General features: G+C 45.0%; 2 protein-coding genes and 1 pseudogene across 11 annotated transcripts in view; 2 read left to right on the forward strand and 1 right to left on the reverse strand.

Moving 5' to 3' along the window:
- The window catches only part of PIK3R5 (phosphoinositide-3-kinase regulatory subunit 5), a 70,700-nt gene extending 68,398 nt beyond the window's left edge, over positions 1 to 2,302 (forward strand). For all 7 annotated transcript variants that reach the window (XM_016154673.2, XM_036222544.1, XM_036222543.1 and 4 more), the window contains one exon: positions 49 to 2,302. In XM_016154673.2, coding sequence (XP_016010159.2) covers positions 49 to 196 — 148 coding nt within the window. In that variant the 3' untranslated portion in view covers positions 197 to 2,302. The remainder of the gene's footprint in view (positions 1 to 48) is intronic.
- Positions 2,303 to 6,738: 4,436 nt separating this feature from the next.
- On the reverse strand, positions 6,739 to 6,857 carry LOC118604584 (annotated as a pseudogene).
- Positions 6,858 to 13,620: 6,763 nt separating this feature from the next.
- The window catches only part of PIK3R6 (phosphoinositide-3-kinase regulatory subunit 6), a 57,095-nt gene continuing 49,336 nt past the window's right edge, over positions 13,621 to 21,379 (forward strand). For all 4 annotated transcript variants that reach the window (XM_016154682.2, XM_016154683.2, XM_016154686.2 and 1 more), the window contains exon 1: positions 13,621 to 13,781. The gene's annotated coding sequence lies outside the window, so the exon portion shown is untranslated. The remainder of the gene's footprint in view (positions 13,782 to 21,379) is intronic.

Genomic DNA, 21,379 nt, shown 5'->3' on the forward strand with positions numbered 1-21,379 from the left:
TTGCTGGAGGGATGGGAGGCCTGCCCTTACGCCTGCCTTGCCCCACAGGTGTGAGGTCTCACCTTGCTACAAGCCAGAGAAGAGCACCCTCTGCACCCAACCCCAGAGGTCCCCCGACCCAGCCGTCCAGGCTGCCCCTGACCTCTGCTCCCTCCTCTGCCTGCCCATCATGACTTTCAGTGGAGCTCTACCTTAGCGAGACCCTGCACCATCCTGGACAGAAAGCCCTGAAGCAGTTTCTTCTGAGCCCCTCTCCGGACAGTCGGCTGTGAGGGTTTCACTCTTCGTGAAGAAGCAAATGGCCTTGTCCTGGGTCAGGGTCCTGCTGTAGGCCCTGCACTGGGCAGGAGGCAAGGGGTTGATTGTTTCTGAGCCCTTGGGGCTCTGTTTGGGACAGAAACAAGCATTAGTGAGAAAGGGGCCTGGTCACACACCCCTTAGATTCCTCGAAGTAGAAAGGGGAGCTGACCTCCAAAGGCCCTGGCCACTACTGTGGTCTAGGATCCTTTCTAGAAGAAAGATATAAGGCTCTTGTGGTCTGGGTTCTGGTTTAGGCCTCTTCTCCCATCCTGTGGCCAGGCCCACCCCTTCCTTTGTCAAAGACTTGGGGAATCCTTTGTGTCTGGAATTCAGTCTCCTTTACTCTAGAAACATGAGTGAGACTTCGCCGACCTTCAGTACCACGCCCCAACTCTCTCTCTTTCTCTCTCTCTCTCTCTCTCTCTCTCTCTCTCTCTCTCTCTCTCTCTCTCTCTCTCTCTCACACACACACACACACACACACACACACACACACACCTTTTCAATCTCAGGTTCCTTGGGTCTTCTGAAAAACAGCACTAACACTTTACTTGTCTACTCTCAGGACCCGATAGAGTTTCTCTCTGGAGCCCCTTTCTGGATCTGAGGTCCTTGGGAGATAGGAGAGGCCTAGATTCAGCTGTGACAGAACGACCAGAAGGAAGTTAATTAGCTTCTTCAAGCCTCCCTTTCCTCAGCACTAAACCAGCGGGGATGACGGGGGGAGGGAATAAGTCCTCCTTAAAGGGTTGAAAAGGGATTTCAAAGTGCCTGGCCCCCTGGCTAGCTCATAGGTGGTGCTAAGCAAAGATCAACAGCCTTGCTCTCTAAACACTGACTCCCCTGTCTGGTACTAGGGTACCAGACCTCTCATGACCTCTGGGAGGCTCTTCATTCACTCTTTTCTAATTTGCCAAGACTGAGGGGGTTGTGGAGTGCTCAGATGTATCCTATGGAGGAGGAATTGTCTGTGTCAGCATGAGAGGAGGGTTGCACAGGTGCTCCCAGCCTTCACCTCCTCTCCCAGCTTGGTCCCTATGCCCCCCATTTCTATCTCACTCTGTGGGCTCCCCAGAGGAATAGAGGAGGGAGTGCCTGGCCTTGCAGAGCTTAGAGCCTGATTGGGGGACAATGGGTGATAGAACATGAGAGCAAAAAATGTAGAACTGCCCGGTCGGAGTGCTTTGAGAAGTCTGAAGTTAATATGGGCTAGGGTGATAGGGTGAAGAGCAGGGCTTGAGGCCAGGGTTTGAACTGGTAGTGGTGGGGAAAGGGACCATGGAAGCAGACAGTCGGATCCCACACAGAGACCATCCTCCCTCTCCTTCTGCTTTATCCTGCTCCAAAGGTTCTGGGCTTATATAGCCCATGAAACCCCAGCCAAGAGAGCTCACACTTGAGAGAAATAGACAAAACCAGCTCCTACCCAGTATTTACATTCCTCCCCTGTCCTGGCCGGGCTCCAGAGAATAATAATCAGATATATACCTTCAATATTTTCTGTGTGTGAGCAGATTGCCTACTACATGACCGATGGGGACCAAGAATAAGTAAATGGAATTTAATATTATTGTCAAATAAAACTTATTCGTCTTGTATTTAATGATCTAGAGTTATTTTGCTATGTGGCAATTACACAAATCATTCATATATAGCAGAAATAAGATTATTGAGTGATGGTTTATTTACCTTTTTCTAATTTTCCTCTCTATAGCAAATATATTTGTACTGAAATTTTCCCTGACACTAATCCATTTAAGCCTCATCATGCTGCTGAGAGGAAGAGAAGTGAGCTCTGGATCTGGGGCAGTTTTAGTCTTGAATCATAGGGAGGGAGAGAAGAAGAGGTGAAGGGATGGTGGAATATACCTGTGACCTGGGAGAAGTAGGTAAGCACCAGGCTTCACAACAACTGCTTGGGATGGAGGAAGAAGGAACCATGAGATGCTCTAGCTCTGCATCGGCTAGCTATTACAACCAATAAAGCCACGCCTGACACTCAGTGGACTAAAACTGATTATTTATTCTTGCTCATGAGTCTATAGGACATTTAGGGATTCCTTGGGCTCAGGGTAGCTTGACTCCAAGCTGCCGGTGGGTTCAGGTCTGCTGGATGGGCCTTTCAGGCACCTTGGGCCAGCACATTAGCGCAAGACAGGTAAGCAGAGACACGTGATGCTTTCCAGGGTCAGGGCCTGGAACTGGCACAGTATTTCTTCTCCCAGCATTCGACTGGCCAAAATTGATGGAGCACATCAACTCACATATTCAGTAAACTGGGCATATCTCACAGGATAAAAAGAATTACATGATAAGAGCACCTCACCTCTGATATTCTTTCCAAAGTCCCATAACCCCCATCTAATCATGAGAAAAATATGATTAACCCAGATTGTGGTACATTCTATGGGATAATCTGACTAATACTCTTCTAGATAGTCAGTGTTGTGAAAATCAAGGAGGGACTAAGAAACTCACAGACCAAAGGAGACCGAAAAGTAAATGCAGTGTGGTGCCCTGGATTGGTTCCTGAAACAGAAAGAGAATACTGATGGAACACTGGTGAAATCTCAATAAAGTCTGGAGTTTGGTTTTTAACACACACACACACACGCATGCACGCACGCGCGCGCACGCACGCGCACAGACAGGAACACAGGCACACGCAGGCACCTCATTGTCAAACTCTTGAGGAGGAAAAAAGGTAATGAAAGAATCTTAAAGACAGCCCAAGGGGAAAAAACACTTTATCTTCAAAGCATCGACAATTCAACTGAGAGCTCTCTTCTCAATAGAAAAAAAATGGAAGCCAGAAGACAATGAAAAGTGCTGAAAAAAAATCTATCGACTTTGAATTCCATACCTAGAATAGCCCAATGATTTTTTAAAATTATACACTGCTCACAAGAGACACACTTAAAATCTAAGAACACAGAAAAGCTAAAAGCAAAAGGATAATACCATGCAAACTTGACCAAAAAAGCTGGTGGTGTTACCCTAAAATCATACAAAGATTTTAAGGCACAAAGCACTACAAAAGATTAACTGAGACATTTAATAAAGAACAAAGAGTCGATTCAACAAAAAGATATCACAATCATAAATCTGCATGTACCCAATAACATATACTTAAACTATAAAGCAAAAACTGACAGAACTAAGTCTCCACAGCCATAGTGAAAGGATTTAACACATGTCTCTCAATAGCTGATAGAACAAATAGACACACACACACACACACACACACACACACACACACACACAATTAGTAGCAGTACAGAGGATCTGGACAAAACAATAAACGTGATGTCATTGAAATAGAACACTGTGACCTACAACAATTTACATTATTTTTAAGTACAAGTAAAATATGAAACTTCAGATGATGGAAATCAAAGTACATTCTCTGACTAAATGAAATTAAACTATCAATAACAAAAAGATTACTAGAAGATCCCAACTACCCGAGAATTAAGCACTACATCTCAATAATTTACAGGTCAAAAAAATTAAAATGGAAGCTAGAAAATATATTGAACAGGTTAATAATATATGATATTGAAACTCATGGGATGCTAAAGCAATGCTTAGGAGGAAATTTATAGCCATGAAAAGCATATCTTAAAATGAAGCAAAAGCTAAAAATCATTTACATTTACATCTCATAAAGCTAGAGGAAGTACAGTAGGTCAATCCTAAAGAAAGTAAAAAGAAGGAAATAAGTGTAAGAATAGAAATCTGAGGTAGAAAATCAACATACTAATTGATAAGCCCCCAGAAAGACGGAGAGAGGACAAGTTATCAATATCAGGAATAAAAAGGAAGACATTTCTACAGAGCCTACACACACTAAAAAGATAACAAAAAAAAATTATATATTCACCAATAAATTGGCAATTTGGATAAAATGGAGACATTTCTCAAAATTACAATTTGCATATTTGACAAAAGAAATGGATATTCTGAGTAGACTAATATGTATTAAAGAAATTGAAAACATTATTTTCTCAATTAGACTAGCAACAAATCATCTTTTTTACTGTCTTCCAGTTACACATTTTCCAGAATATCATATAGTTGGAACTATATAGTATATAGCTTTTTCAGATTGACTTTCCTCACTTAGCAATACGCACTTAAGGCTCCTTCATGTCTTTTCATTTTATAGTTTATTTTTTCGTTGCTGAATAATATTCCAATGTACTGATGTACCCTGGTTTGCTTATTCATTCACCTACTGAAGGACATCTTGGTTGATGCAAATTTGGGGCAATTATGAATAAACTCATATAAACATTCATGTGCTGATTTTTGTGTGGATATATGTTTCCAACTCATTTGAGTAAATACCAAAAAGCACGATTACTGAATTATCTGGTACAAGTATGCTTAGTTTAAAAAAAAAAATTCCTTCCAAAGGAGCTGTGTCCTTTTTCATGCTCACCAGATGGATGAGAGTTCCTGTGGTGCCACATCCTCATTAGCATTTGGCGTCGTCACTGTCTTGGGTTTTTACCTGTTCTAACGGATGTGTATAAGATCTCCTTGTTCTTTTAATTACAATTCCTTAATGACTACAATGTTGAGCATTTCTTCATGTTTATTTGCCATGGTGAACCTCTTTGCGAGGTGTCTGTTCAGATTTTTTGCCCATTTTTAATTGGGTTGTTTGTTTTCTTATCGTCAAATTTTAAGCTTTCTTTGTATATTTTGGATACTAGTTTTTTTGTGTGTTTTTTTTTAAATCAGAGAAATGTTTTGCAAATATTTTCTTCCAGTTTGTGGCTTCCCTTTTCATTCTCTTAACCTTTTGCAGAGCAGACAGTCTTAATTTTAATAAAGTCCAGTTTATCAATTCGTTCTCTTCTGGAAGCTTGGAGCTTCTTCTGGAGCCTGGAACATAAGGGTCTGTCACCATCCTCAGACTGCTCCCTGAAGTCCCTGACTTCCAAGTCATGCCTCCTCCAGAGCAACAGCCCTCTCACCACCCTGGGGCAAGGAACATCCACAGTCTGCTCTAAGCAGAGGGGGCAGAGGTTTCCAGCCGCTGCACCTTCACACCTGCAGAGGATGAGTGTAGCCCCGCACCTGCTTGGTGCCTCTCCCAGAGCTCTTGACTTCTTGTTCCCCACTGTCACACCAACCACACCCTCCACTGCTGGGAGTTAGCCGTTGCCCTCAGAAGAGAGCTTCTTGGTTTTCCTGGGAATAAGATGTTCCCTCCTTTCTCAAGTCTCTGAATCCCTCTATTTCCTCCCCCAAACCTGCCCATAAAATCGAGTTCCCTTTACAACCCTTCTGGGGGCAAAGGCAGTGTGATAGAATTTCAATTTAAAATGGAACCAGAGGATATGAAATGGAAAATCGCACACATATGCCACCGGGAAGACAAAACTTCAGAACTGAGAGACTGGTTTTTCATAAATGCCTGATTTACAAAAAAACTGATAATATTGGAATTCCTTAAATGACAGGGGTTGCCTCATATCAACCTTGGGAAGTTTTGCTTGTGGTTTCCAGAAGCATGAACAAGAAATGACCCAGGTTGGGTTAATCTCACAAAATTAGCTGAATGGAGCTTTGTTTGTATATATGGACACATTTTGTCTGCTCAGAGAATTTTTAAGGCTGGTCTCCATTTGTTTTTTATTTTAACAGACTCTATCTGAACTCTTCCCTTTTTACATTCCCTGCTCATAAATACAGCCTCCCCCAAACCCTCAAGGGACTCACCTGTAGCTTATTACAGTTTGCATGTCCCGAATTGCAAGTCTTCTGCTATCACCGAATAAACTCATCTTTTTGACAATGTTGAGCTTGTCTCAGTTCACCTCTTTATTTAGGTTGACAACAGGCAGGTGGCAGACTGGCCCTACCCATGCCACTTTAGTTCTGTTTGGTGCAGCAGGCACGCCCGTGTCCCTGTTCAGACCACAGCCCCTTTGTCTTAGTCATCTCAGGTTGCCATGACAAAACACCATAGAGTGGGTGCCTTTAAACAACAGACATTTATTTTTCACAGTTCTGGAGGCTGGGATGTCCAAGATCAAGGTACTGGCAGATTTGGGATCTGGTGAGACCTCTTCCTTGTTTACAGACAGCCACCTTCTCATTGTGTCTTTCCATGGTGGAAAGAGGAAGTTCTGGTCTCTTTTCTTCTTATAAAGACAGTAATCCCATCACAGGAGCTCCACCCTCATAATGTCATCTAAACTTAATTACCGCCCCTCCCAGAGGCCCCACCTCCTAATACCATTACATTGGAGGTTCGACATATGAATGTTCAGAAGACACTGTAAATATATATGTATATACATGTGTGTATGTGCATGTGCGTGTGCGTGTGCATGCGTGCGTGCGTGTGTGTGTGTAGAGAGAGAGAGAAAGAGAGAGAGGAGAGTGAGGTGAAGTGGGGGTTGTTTTGCTTTTTTTAAAAAATGCCTACAGCACCTGGTCTTCCTAGGTGGTCTCCTATCCAAGTACTAATCATGCCTGACCCTGCTTAGCTTCCAAGATCAGACGAGATCGGGTACATTCAGGGTGGCATGACCATAGATGAGAAAGGGACTTTAAAATGGAGCCAGAGCTGCCATCCCAGAGGAACTTCTCTGCATGTCTTATTCCTCTTAATCCTCAAACCTTTGAAATATTATAACAGGGCAAAATAACCTTTGGACTAGGCCCAAAGCAAACAACTGTAAAGATAACAAGAAAGCAGATATTATAACTACTAGACTGATGACTACCGAACTAAAAATTAAAAACATTATTTGGAATTAGTGTCACTATGTCAGCTTATCTGCATCAATAGAAATGCCTTTCTTCTACGATGTCATTATTCCCCTCTTTTTCTCATAAATACCCTCGCCTTTATCTCCAAATCGGAATGCTAGTTGGGCTTCTGCCTGAACCAGTGCTTCCCAAGAAAAGTTATTCTTTTGACCTCAAATCAATGCGTGTTGCCTCTCACTTTGGACTTTTATTTTTAGGTTAGCAACACAAACATTCAGTCCATAACACAGTGAGTGTGTAGTCCCTGGAAAGGTGTCTCCGGCCACATCCATGTGTGTGTGCCTCTAGCTGCACAGAATGAGTAGGAAGAGACAGCGCCCATTTGGGAAATCTCAGAAATTCAAAGCTGGAAGGCTGAGCTTCCTAGTCGTTGCAACCTGACCAGGAAATTGCCACTGAATGCCAAGCTAGCACAAACTGAGATATTAGCAAACACTTTATAGCACTTACTGTACACATGCCAAGTTCTGTCTCTGTGCTTTGCATGCATATGTCATCTCACTCATGCCTCCCAAAAGCCAGTGAGGCAGGTTGTATTATGCTCCTATTTTACAGATGGGAAAACTGAGACAAATTAAGGAGCTTGCCAAAGATCACAGAAATAGCAAAAAGGGGAAGCCAGGATTCAAGCCCAGGCCCTGGGGTCCCAGAGTCCCTAAGCTATGCTGTTCCCTCAACTCCCTCATGTGAGTCGTGGGGGAACCAAGGTCCAGAAAAGTAAAGTTCACACAGGTATTAAAGAGTGACGGCTTTATTTTAATAGAATTCTGCAGGAGCTCTGACTAAGCTGGAAGCTACTCTATTCACACCTCCTCAGGAATGGTGTGTGTGCAGTGGCGGAGTGGGGCAGAGGGAAGAGTAGTTGGAAGAGGACAGGAAAGCTGGGCTGGAATGGACTGGCAGAGTTCCAGGCAAGTCTGTACTGCCCACTGCTGAGGGGGAGGCAGTCAGGAAGGAAGCCCTAGGTGAATGTCGTTCCAGGCCCAAGAACTGGCCCAAGGTGGGTCCCCTGAGACTTCTGGAGATAGGAAAGTGGAAGGGAAGCAGCCCTACCCATTCTCCCAACCCAAACCCACACCCTGCACACCCAACCAAAGAGATTTTTTGTCACCAGGACCAGAGGCCTTCTCTGAGCAAACTGTAACACCAAGTCTCTGAGGCCAGAATCAAGATTGTCTGGAAGCTGAGAAAGTTAGCAAGGGCTTTGCAGACACCCTCTCCAATCCCTCTGGTTACAGATGATGAAATTGAGACCCAGAGAGGAGGAGGGGCCTATGCAGCTAGAAGCATGGAGGGAGGAGAGCCTGACCAGGTCACGTGTCCTCCCCTTTTGGGGTATGTCTGTGTGTAAGCACGTATGTGTACATGTGCAAGGGACAGCATGTTAGACAATTTGCATAGGTAATAAAGGGTTGGGATATTTCGGTTTTCTCACTGATCTCCTAGTCAACTCCCAGACTTCTTGATCTGCTGGCCAGTCCCTCTTCTTGGTGGGAATTCATTTGCAAGAGGAGAGCAGTGACTATGATGGGTATTTTATACAGACGAGAGGCTTCAGTACCTCCTTTGAATTCTGGGAAGCTTGCCAACTTCCTCTCAAGCTCAGCTTCTCCATCTCCAGGAGGAACCTACAGTATTAGGGAAGTAAAAACATAGGCCTGAGGAAGAGAAGGAGGGTCCAAATAGCCTCTCTTTCCAGGCTGACCTGAGAACAATGGAAGCAAGGGGAGACCAGGCCCTGTGCTCCACGGCAATCCAAGTTCTCTCTGTCCCTCATCCAGTTCCTGAGTAACCTGAGGGTACAAGGAGTTTGGGAATAGGGCAGGTGCACCTGCAAAAAGAAGCAGTGGCAGTGGTGGGGAGGATGTTCGTTCACAAGGTTTTCTTCACTAACTTGAAGATCATCTTATGGAAGGGAGTGGGCTGATTTTGTCTGTATCTTTCCTTTCTTGACTCAAGTAAAGGTATTACTGCTCCAGAAAATATAGACATTTATATTTAGAAAAGAATGTGGTTGTTCTGTAAGTACTGATACATAATGATCTCCAAAGAAACTAAGCTACTTGAAGAACAGTTTGTATAAATCACCCCCACCTACTGACTGTGGTTATCACTGGGTGGGGAGAGAAAAGAAACCGCCAGCCCAAGAAAAGATCATACCTGCCAAGAAGGACTCCTTTTGTTTAACTGGGCTTAAATTCATAACCAGAGACTAACAGCCATTGTTTGCAGAGGTCCCTCATGCACACTGCATATCAAGGGATAGCCACAGACTGAGCTGTCAGCCTCCTGCACTGTTTTTCTATGGTCTGTGCCAACCCTCAGAAGAGAGCTCCTAGGATAGAAATTTAACCAATGGGCTGAAGACCTGCCCCATCCAATCAGGGCTGAGCAACTAGTCCTCATTTGCATCTTTACTGACCAATCAGAATGTATAGAACAGACCAATCAGGATAGTGCTATTTGAGCCAATAAATTCTGTGAATTTAGATTCTTCATCTGCATGAAAATGGACCAGTGAGGGATGGGTGCTGGAACTTCTCTTTACATAAGCCAGTCTACTCTGTGCCTTGGCTGCGAACCTGGCTGTTTTTGCAGACTGATCTCCTAACACCTGAGGCACTTTGCTTGCGCTGCCTCAGCCGAGCTGTTTCATAATTGACCCGTATCACGGTTGAGCTGTTTCAGCCAAGTTGTTCCACAGCCAAGCCGCTTAACTATTGAGCAGTTTTCACTGACTAAAGCTCCTACCCTAACCTTAGCTCAAATTGGGAATTTCTGTTGTTGGACTGACAGCAACGATCTTTGGTTGACAAAACTGGGGAGGGTAAGGAGGGAGCTCTCTTTTTTACTCTATGTATTGCTATAATATTTGAGAGTTTTTACAATGAAAATGTATTTATAAATTACCTGTGTAATTTTTTAAACACCGAGGTTAAAAAAAAAATGTTGATGGTATTTAAAATCAAAACTCCTCCCCACCAAATGAGAAGAGTGGCTAAAAGTGTGAGCAGATGGATATAAATCATAAATCTGCTTCCCATGACTATCACCCCAGTTAGTTCTAATTCTGCGTGCTTGCACACCTCACAAGACAACACTGCTGGAAGGATGGAAAATTCCCAGCATGTGTACTGTTCCTTCCTTCCCACACTCAAAACACATAGTACTAGTTGCTAAAAAGTTCCTAGGTGATGCCGATGCTGCTGCCCCAGGAACCACACTTTGCTAATCACTGGTTTAGAGCATGACTTTGTCCTGCTGCCCCTGCTTCCCTGGGCCTTCTGTATGAGAGCTGGAGGGAATTCACTAGAAGCAGAGGTGCCCATCAGGTGAGTACCAGTCATGTCACTGCTTTGGTCTTACCAGAGTGGAGTTGGGAGCCAAGACATGTGGGCCAGGCTTCAGGCTGGCTCATCCTGCAGCTCCTCCCTGCAATGCGGTGGGAAGCACCTGGGCTGAATGTTTTCTGGTTTAAGTTCCAATACCACTGGTTATGTGAACCTTTAAACTCTAGTTTACCCATCTCCATATTTGTCCCTAATTCATAAGGTGATGGTATAAATTAAGTAAATTGTATTTTGATAGCAACCATTTTCTTGTTTATCACTTCACACAGCTTTACAAGAATGGGATCTTCCAGCCAGAGAGCCATTTGTTTTGAGCTATTGATAATGAGTTTGGAGTATAAAAATGGAAGTAAGGATTAGAATGGAGTTGAAGTGCTCCAAATGCACTTCAAAAGACTTCAATATGTCTGAAAAAATCTAGGTGGGAGGAGCCAGGAGTTAGTGAGTTGGGGTCACTTGGGGAGAAAAGAGAAAGGTTAAAAAAAAACCCTATCCTATCCTAGCCTACCAGTCCAATGGCATGAAATGGAGGAAGGGTGTCCAGACAACAAAATATCTGCGGAGGATTTGTACACTCCTTTCCTTTTTCATCTCCTTTGCCCTTTCAATGGATTCTTTCATAAAATCTACATTATTTATTATTTTCTGAGTGTATTCTTTAGAAAACTCAAAGAGATGATGAATTCTGCATCTGTTGCTGAATAATTCCAGAGACAACTCCCAGAGAAGGTGAGACTGAAGCAAGGACACAAGCGACCTTGGGTTTCTTGTATTTGAAGCAAGTACTTGCCTGACTCCAATATCCTGATCCTCCAGATGCCAGCACTGGTTCCCCTGCCACCACTGCATTGTTCACAATTGCCAGAGGATTTCATTTTTGTTTAAAGCTCTCAGGTGCTTTGTAATAGGAAAATAGATAAGAAATACTTTTCTAGCTAGAAGGGACTGGAGGTGCTCTCCTGGAAAGAGTTATGAAGACAGAATAGAAACAGTCTGTTATCTGCAGAAAAGACCGGTAACTTCATAGCTCCAAGGCAAGTTATGTGAGCACACTTCCCAAAGCCCAGGCTGAGACAGAGGAACCTGAGAAGAAACTTCAGCTCCTTCTTGCAGGGCACAGCTCTGGAGCTGTCCACCGGCACCAAGCAGCCCCCTCCATGGCTACCACACCCAATGCAGTTACAGACATAGCAGCCAATGATAAGAGGAGCAGTGCAGCCACAAGAGGCGACATCAGCTTGTGATTTCCGATTCAGTTAGGCCAAAGCTGATAAGGAGAGGGGGCTGTCCATGATGGCCATACTGCCTGGCTGCTGCTGAGTCCTGAGCCTTCAGAGCCTAAGTTCTTGGTCCGCATTCATTTCACTCATTTATACCTTTCTTTCTTATCCATCCATCCATCCATCCATCCATCCATCCATCCATCCATCCATCCACTCATTCATCCATTTGCTTTATTTAATGAGTCGAGCATTCTTTTAACATTCTTTTATCTGGTGATGAGTGGAATAATGAGTAAGATCTACTCTCTGCTTCCCCAAAACTTACTGTGGAAGGGCAGAGGGTCACAGCAAGCATGTGACCTGAGAATGCTAATACAAAGATGCAGGATAGCATGATTGCTGTTACATTCTATAGGCAGAGAGGGGGACAGAAAAGTACATATGGGAAGGAAGCAGAGCCATAGAGTAAATTAGTTAAATCTCTTGACTTTATTTTTTTTGAATGTCCTTAGGACTGCTGGGAAATGAAGGGGATGAAATAAAACACATGCAAGCCTTTGCAAAAGTAGTGACGTTTCCTTTAGCTGCAAGTGACAGAAACCCAACTCAAAAAAAGGCTTAATTTAAAAAAGGGAGTAAATTTATTGGAACATTTATGTGAAAAATTTAAGAGTAGATCTAGGCATCAGGGTTTTGAGCATAGCTGAATCCAGATGTTCAAACAATGCTGTCAGCCATCTGTCTCTTTCCATTTACCCATTAAGCCAAATCAATGACAGGATAGTCTGTGAGCTTTAAAAAGGTCTAGAAATGTTTTTGCAGGGTCCCAAAATATTGCTTGGCTTCAATATGTGAGGAAAAAAAGAATATGACAAACTAGCAACATGTCACCTTGGAGGTACTCTGCCCCCTAGCACTGCTCTCTCCTAATTGTCAAGGCCAGCAAATGCCTTTTCTTCTTTTGCATCTGTGTCCTCTCTGCACTCTGACAGCATTGACCATAATTTCCTTGACACTCTCTCCTTCCCCAGCTTCTGCAGCACTCCACTTTTCGTCCTGTCTCTCTGACTTTTTTTTGTTTTTTTGGTCTTCTCTGCTAGACAAAGGATGATTAGGGGTAGACCAGAAGGGTTGGGAAGAGAATCCCACAGCACAGGTGAAGGCCTGGATCACTGAGGAGTGGTAGTCATTCAGGACTTCTGGGAGGGGTCAGAGCGAGGGGTAAAGCCTGAGGCTGGAGATTAAGGAAGAGCCAGATCAAGAAGGTTCTTGCGAGTCACAGTAAGGAGTTTGGCAGTTCTCTTGAAAGTAATAGGGAGCCATTGAAGGTGTAATGTTATCAGATTGTGTTTCACTATCAGAAAAAGACCTTTGGCTGCGAGGTGGAGGCAGCATTGAAGGGGGACATCAGGCTATTGATGTAACTTAGGAGAAAGACAACAGTGGCTTGATGAAGCAGGGACAGGTGGGAAAAGGGGGCAGATTCACAAGTTATTAACCAGAAGTGGTACTGTTTAGATGTAATTGGTGAGGGAGCTGGGGGTGTTAAGGATGACAATCAGGCTTCTAATTCTGAGGTGAGGAGGAGAAAAGTAGGTTTAGAGGGTGAGATGATGAGCTTGGTTCATATAAATTGAGTTGTAGGTGCTTGGATGAGCTTGGTTCATACACATTGAATTGGAGGTGCTTGAGGACCATTTGGCTGACAATGGTTAGAGGTGGGGATGGTTGAGCTTGGGAAAGAGGTCAGGGCTCCCTGCATCACTTCCCGGTCATTATCAGAGGAGATCATGTAGAGGCCCCCCTACTGCTCGATTAGAATAGGGAAAATCCAGTGACCATGGGTGACCACAAATGCTTCTCTAAGAGCAATCACACAGCAGGATGTATTCTGGGAGGAGCTTTGAGGCCCTTGTGGAAGGGGAAGGAAGAGGAGGGGACAGAGCTGGGCCTAGGCTTTTCTCTGCAGATCTAGAGACTGAAGTTGAGACTGAAAACATCAGTGTGGGCTCCTCTAAGATACTGGGTTCTCTGGAACTGGCAGCCTCCCTGGCAGGACTGTGGTGAACTAATTGGCTAAAGGACTTGGGAAGCAAGCTGCAGCAGCTGAGCCAAGGTAGGGACTTACTGGGGTGAGGTTTCCTGGGAAGGAGCTGGGAAAAATGGATCTGAGCAGAGTAGATGGGGGTGACTGGAGGAAGGATACTGGAGGGGGATCCTGTGGAGGGCTGAGACACATCCAGCTCTTATGAACATAGGGCCTAGCCTTTCTGAGAAGGATTACCCAGATCTGGTGACTACTAGGACTGCTCTGCAAAGTTTAGATTGTTCAGCCCATTTCCACAAGAAGAAAGGACACAGAACCCTGTGAGAAGACCTCTCCTTTCTTCTTCAAATACTGCAGATGCCAATAATAATAAGACTAATGATACATGCCTGGTGCTGTGGAGTGCACTCATTATCCGATTGGATTCTCACAAACAATTGGAGGTAGGCTGGGCACATGTTTTAATGCTCATTTTATAGGTCAGGAGGCTGAGACTTAGAGAGATGAAGCAACTTGCCAAAGATTGCAGAGTGGGTAAGCAAGGCATAGGACTCAGAATGAACCTTCTAGGTCCCCTTCTGCACCCCATTTGGGACGTCATCTCTCCATCCCTCTCTTGGGGAATTTGGAGACAGTCGCGCTGGTCTGGACTTTCACTCCACACACATGGATTGAGCATCTTCTACATGTGCAGCCAATGCCAGAGTCCAACCAAGGCCAGGTCTCTTCCCTTGAGAAGCTGACCAACAAATACAGAAAGTAAAATGTGCCAGGACCCTGGGTGAGGTGGTGTGCAAAGGCAGAGAGACCTTTGGGTGCAGGATCAGGGAGAACTCTGTGAAAGGTGTATCTGAGCCTTGAGGGAGGTGTGCAGACATGAGGCAACAGGCATCCAGAGCAAAGTGTGCAAACCCATGGAGTAGGAAAGTGGGTGTGAAAGTTGACATTAAAGGAAAGAACAGCTAGATTTGGTTGCTGAAGTATGGAGTTTATGGAGGACTTACAGGCGTGGGCCTGTTCCATTTATTTGGCCCTAAGTGGTTTTTGAATATCACCTCATTTAGTCTTCACAGTAATCCTATGAGGTAGGTGCTAGTATTAGGTCTCCTTTAAAGATAGGGAAACTGACCCCCCCAAAAAAGAGTGATGATTATTATGTGATGTGATAGAAGCGTTAGCTAAAGCTATGGTGGTAATCATATTGCAATGTATAAATGGATTAAATTAATATGTGTACATCTTAAACTTAGGCAATAATATGCCAACTATATATCATTAAAATTACATAAATAAATATTGATTAAACTGAAAGAAAAAGGTAGGGAAACTGCAGCAAAAAGTTTTTAAACAACTAACCCAAGTTGCCATAGCAACAGAGAGAGTTGAACCCAGGCAGTCCAGCACCAAATGCCACCTGCCAGGCCACTTTGCCACACAGCCTCTCATCAAGGCCTGCCACTCACCTCTGTTGTCTCTTGTTCCCCAAGAGAGCTCCTGGCTGACATGGTGGACATGAATGCCAGGCTGTGGTCATCGCCATTTGGTCCCCAAAGCTTCCCAGTCTGCATGCGGGCCTTGTCAGATTCCTCCCAGCCTCCCTGCCCAGGAACAATGCTCCCCAGCTCCCCAGACTGGCTCTCCAATATCCAGGTGTTTCCTTCCCAGCCAGTAGCAGATGTGGAGGAGGAAACAAGCCTGCCCCATCTGCAGGAGACAGCCACAGGGGAGCAGGGACCTCATTTCCCTGACCCTGAAGGATCTGGAAAGCCCAAGTGGGCCTCCAAGTTCTGCATTTCCATTCCTTTCTCCCCTCACTGTGAGTCCACTCATCAATATTCTAAACCAGAGAACCAGATGTGTTGTCTGGCAACTTTGACCGTTTCCATGGATAGAAAAGATCAGAGTACTGGAAATAGCATCTGCCCCTGAACCCTTAGGGGTGTGAAGCAGCACGTGTGGGTAGAAAGCAAAGTGGTCTGATATGGGGAGCCAGGGAAGTGGCAGGCTCAGAAGGTCCCTTCTCTCTGTGCCAGAGTGGTGTGTGAAGGACAGGAAAGAGGCAGAAGTGCGGTCCTGGGAAACTCCATGTCTTTCTTCCTAGGTTTATTCCAAAAGGGGTGGCCACGGGAAGGTCTAGGTGGCAGTAGTTCTGTCTGAACAGCCTGTCCTAGGAGCCAGCGATGGGGGGTTGAGGTGCAAGGGTGAGCGGGGGATCGTCAGCACTTGGGACCTTCACTGTGAAACACCGATCCTGAGCCGGGCGTCTTTACATCCTCTTCCAAACCCTGCTTTCTTCAGTCCTTACTCTAGCCGGAAACCTTCCCTGTATTATCTTACACCTACGTATGGGCAGCGGCAGCTGTGAACACACTCCCATCGGCTTCTTCCTGCTGTGTCCCACAGAGCCTCTGCTACGGTTTTGTGGACAGCCTTGGGCCTACTTTATCCTAAGGGTAAAGTGTGTTTGCACCTGCTCTGAGGACTGTTCATTGCAAATGTTCTGTATTTAAGGAGGAATGCCCTCTGAATCCCAATTTATTCATTCACTCATTCATTCACTCTTTATTTTTCTCTGGTCTCATCCCTCTGTTAAGAACTATGAAGGGTTCAAGATTTTACTCCACTTGTAACTAACAAGTTAGCTTGCCACAGTTTCAAGGGCATTGGCAAAAACACAAGACTTTTGAAGGCAGAGAACACGAGACTCTAAGGTCAGAGTCAAAGGACTTTATTACTCACAGCACAACCAGCAGCATGAGTGTTGTGGATAGAAAAGATGATTCCCCTTGCCCTGTAAACGCCATCGGGGCAGCACTGAGGTGGAGCCAAGTGGATGCTGTGTGTCACAGCTGAGGAGCCCTGAACTTAGGAAACCCAGTTTTCACAATGGGTTGCCGGCAAATCTGCCCAACATTTGCCCTGGAAGGAGACGTTGTCTCTAATATACTGGATGGCAAATAAATTTGCCCTCTGCCCTGGAGGGAGGCACTCTGTCTCTTCCAAGGCCGTTCACCATACAAACCTTCTTGAAGAGATGATCTGGAGCAAAAGCTCACAAGCTATGCATAAACCTGTGTGGAATTGTCTGCCAACACCCTCCTACTGTCCCCTTACTATTACGCCCCAGCTGCATCGTCCCTTGAAAACCTCAGACATCTCACATGTTAGTGCCTGGCTGCACGCTCCCTTTGCCTGGAACGTGTTTCCTGCACATATCGCCCAGCTTGCTCCCTTTCCCCTGCAGCTTTCTACTCAGATGGAACCTCTTCAGTGAGACCTCCCTGATCGCCCTTTTAAAAACTGCACTCCCCCACTCTGGAACCCCACATTCCCCTTCCCAGCCTTATTCTTATAGCAGTGATCATCATCTAACATACAATTTAATGATTGAGTTTGTCCCCTCACTACATACCCACTGGAGTGCAACTTTTAGGAGAGCAGGCATCTGTCTATTTTAAGTTATTGCCATGTCTCCATTACCTAGAATAGTATCTGACATATAGAAAGGGCTCAATAAATATTCATTGAATGGATAAATGAGCCCATCCATTTATTTATTTGGTCTTCTATTGAAGACCTAGTTTTCCTACCTCACGCCTGTAGGACAGTATCTAGCATATAATAAGGCTCAATAACTATCGAATAAATGAAATTGCAGGAATGCTGTGCACAGTGTAGGGTGAGAGGCCTCAGTGTGGTGACCGTGAGGCTTTTCCCAAGTTTAGGGATTTGCCCCTTGGCCACTTTCCACGCTGTCTATGCCAGGTGCTGGAATCTTCCTGACTGGTTGCAGAGGCTTGTATGTTTCTCTCCTGTGATGTCACATTCTTGTTGTGACTGGGGGACCTGGGAGAGAGCAGGACATGCGAACTGAGCTCTGATGCGCCATTTGCTTGGTCAGTGGCACAAAAGCGGCAGTAAAACTTTGTAGCCAGGTTGTCCAAGGTGGGGTCTGAGACAGACTCTCATGCACAGATGGCAAAGGTGGCCGCCAAGTGAATGTGGCAGAGCATGATGTCTGTGTCCCAGTTCCCATGAAATATCTGTCTCCTTTGCCATTACTCTGAGTTTCAACATAATGTTTCCTGTGCCATTTGTCCTACCAGTGAAATGTGACAGACTTGTTTCTGCTCCCCAGCCTGAGAGCAACTTGGGAACACTGACCCGATCTTGTTTTCATGAGTGCCCAGTAGTCATTCATTCAATATTTATTGAGGGCCTTTGATGGGATGTAAACAATGTCAGTTAATGGGGACACAGATGTGAATATAACAGTCATGTCCTCATGGAGCCTGTGTTCTAGCGGTGGCAGCCAGACACAGTACGTCAGGTGCTTTGGAGAAGTAGAGAGGTGCCCCATAAGTGTTTGTCGAATGACTCGCATGGACACTGTGGGCCAACCCCAATGTCCAGCTCACATCAGGCATTCTGTAACTAACTCTCATGGATTGCAGACTTGTCTGCCTCCCAAAGCCCAGTAGGGAGTGTGGCTGATGCTGCAGACAATGTGATAATAGAAAATGCAGTGCAGTAGGGAGGGCGGGCGTCGAAGGCCTGGCAGGTGTATGGCCCTTCTATACGGCAGCTGCAGTTCCATGCCCCCTGATGATTGCAGCGTGAATCATGGGCCCGGTGTTACCAGATCTTCTAGTTGTTCCTTTTAAATAAAAGCTGGGAGTCTATTTTAATGTGAAATTTGACTTCTAAATGTTGGCTGCAGATTCAGGTCTTCCCGGGAAGGGACCTGATAGACCAAAGGAAGGGTGAGAAGAATGCTTGTTTTTCACTGCATAAGCCACTTGTACCTTTTAGATGCTTACCATAGGCACGGTTTTTAATGTGAAAAGTGAATTTTAACAATATGCTAGGCAGAGCGCATCTCTGGTCTCCCGTGTGAAATGGGTGTGTTGTCAGCATGTTGTGAATATCAAGTCTGTATGAATGAGAGTGTGCTGGTCATGGGCTGGGAGTGTGGCAAGCAGGGCTGGTAGACCCGTGTCTCACTTATTTATCTCTAAACTCCCTGGCCCTGCACAATTTCTGTCACATGGATGCTCTTTGTTCCAGAGATGCTCTTTGATTTATTCAGCAACCTGTCACTCAAAACACTGCCAGAAACTAGAAAAAGAGCCAGAGGGCCTCTGAGCAGCATAAATAGATGTTCCAAGTCTGTGAATGGAAGTTTCACACTCTTTGCATAGATCGGTTTCTAAGTCTTTGTTTCATACAAGACAATCCCATGTGCTTCTCTGGCTTCTCAGCCTTCTGCAAATTGGCAGTTGGGTGGAAGAACAGAGATGGTTGAGACGGGGCTCCAGCCAGAGGGGCCTGTGTGCAAATTAGAAAGAAGCATCCCCTCCGAGCAGACAAGTTACAGCAAGTGCCTCTTTGGATGAATGAATTACAAAACCTGGTCCTCCCTGGCTCAGTAAATTATCAAAGGGCCAGTGAAACGGTGGGCTGGACGGCAGCCCCCATTCATCCACCATGTTCAAGACTCAGCCCCCACTGCTGAAACAGGAATCATACATGGGAATTCAGAAAGGAGCCATGCAGTGTAGGATGGAGACTTCCTTTACCTACCAATAGCCCTTGATGTCTTCACCATGTTATTGCATGGTACATGCAGTCAGCTCCTATGAGATTTGTCGAGAAAATCTTCAGAGGTATGTTTGAGTGCTTAAATGGGCAAGCTTTCTTTCCTAGGAAACTTATGTCATCCTGAAATGAAGACAAATGAAATGCTGATACGTTTTGAGAATGCCTAGGTTCTGCTTGTTTCCATTTCCTGTCACAATGAAAGCTTGTCCCCTGATGTTCGCCCCAACACCAGCGTGGTCAGCAGACCCAAAGAACAGGAAATAGATTACAGAGTTCCCTGCAGAAGAGCAAAGAGGTGGCACAAAGTATCCCCAGCACAAATATATACAAGCACCGAATAAGTGTTTGATGAATGAATGAGTGAGCAATTGAATGAATAGACAAATAAATAAGGAGGCTTTCTAACACTGATTGTTTAAGCTTTTTAAAATTTTACTTTCAATGAAATATCAGCTCAGGACACCTCAAATTTACACAGTAAGTCTGAGACATGCACTCTTTTTTAATCTATGTCTCTGGCTTTTTTTCCTTCAAGGCTGCTCAATTGTTCATTATTAGCTGATTCTGCCTGCACAGAGTTCACCCATGTGTTCATTTTACTTTGCTAAGTCAGAGGGTACTTGCTGAGGTTTGGAGGGAGAAAGTAGGGGTATGGAGGGCAAAGGAGGTGGCCATGATCACACACCCCAGGTTGAGATATGACCTCTAGCCCTGGTTTCCTCATTCATTGGCCATGTGACTTCTGACAGACACTTGACTTTTGTTCATTCATCACATGTTTCTCCAAAATATATATTCATTGTCTACTGGATGCCAGTACTGCCCTAGGTACTGCAGCAAATAAGGCATACCAGAACCCAGTGTTTGTGGTCTCACTTCCTAATAAGTTGCCAAAAAAACTAAAAAATACACAGGAAACTTTCTGATACTGATAAATGCTCTGAATAAAATTAAAGAGTATGCCAAAGCGTGACCGGAAGGGCTATTTTAGATAGATTGGTCAGGAAAGTCCTCTCTAAGGAAGTGACATTTAAAATGAGACCTGAAAGTTGATAAGAAGCCAGCTGTGGGGAAGCTAGAGGAAAGGTATTCTAGGCAGGGTATGCAAAGGCCCTGAAGTAGGATTGAATTTGGCAAGTTGGAATAGCACAAAGAGCCGTGAGGCCAGAGCCTGGTGAGCCAGAGGGAGAGGGGGATGAGACAAGGCTTGGAGAGGTACACTGGAGACAGACCAGGCAAAATTCAGGCAGACTGAGGATTGCGGAGTTTACTATAAGATCTAAGAGAAGGAATTGGAGGTCTTTAATCAGGAACTGAATCATAGTGGGGAAGAGTGAAAGTTGGGAGACCCACTGGGGGCACTGCCATAATCTGAGCACGAGATAATGGTGGCTTGAACTCAGTGTGGGCAGTGGGGTTGGAGTGGAGGTTATTAAGAGCATTGTTCATAGCCACTAACAGAGGATCTGGGAACTCTACTTTCTGGGTCCCACTTGGGAAGGTTCTCTTGACTTCCTTCCACCACTGGATTGGGGGGCAGGGCCCAGATCTGCCCTGTCACCACTGCCTGTCCATCTTACATGGTGGCTCTAACCACACAGCGTTGCCATTTTCCAGCTCCTCTCCCCAGACTGGGAACACCCCACTGTCAGCCATAGTCTTTCAATTACAGTTGAATGTTTATGTTTGAATTTTCATAGCTCATTCAGATTTCAATGTCTACTCTTACCACAAAAACATGCCACACAAGGATCATTTTTAGAGAGAACAAATAGTGTGAATGCTGGAATGCTCGACACATTCCTTTCTTTAGCAGAGTTTTGGGTCCCTGATCTCTGTGTCCAGCCCTTTATCAAAATGTTGCCATCAAATTGTCTGACATTTTATCTGGTGCTTTTGGGTGTCCATCTCACAAACAAAGGAGGAGGCTGCCGCTCAGAGAGAGCCACACAGGTGAGGATGGGAGAGCCGGAACTTGGATCCAGTTCTTCTGATTCCGGTCGGTCATGGTCAGCCTCACAGCTTAGCAGTCCCGGGGGCCCAGGAAGTGAGAGAAGAGAAATTAT

This window comes from Rousettus aegyptiacus, unplaced genomic scaffold (genome assembly GCF_014176215.1).
Source record: "Rousettus aegyptiacus isolate mRouAeg1 unplaced genomic scaffold, mRouAeg1.p scaffold_m13_p_6, whole genome shotgun sequence".
In the NCBI taxonomy this organism is placed as follows: Eukaryota; Metazoa; Chordata; class Mammalia; order Chiroptera; family Pteropodidae; genus Rousettus; species Rousettus aegyptiacus.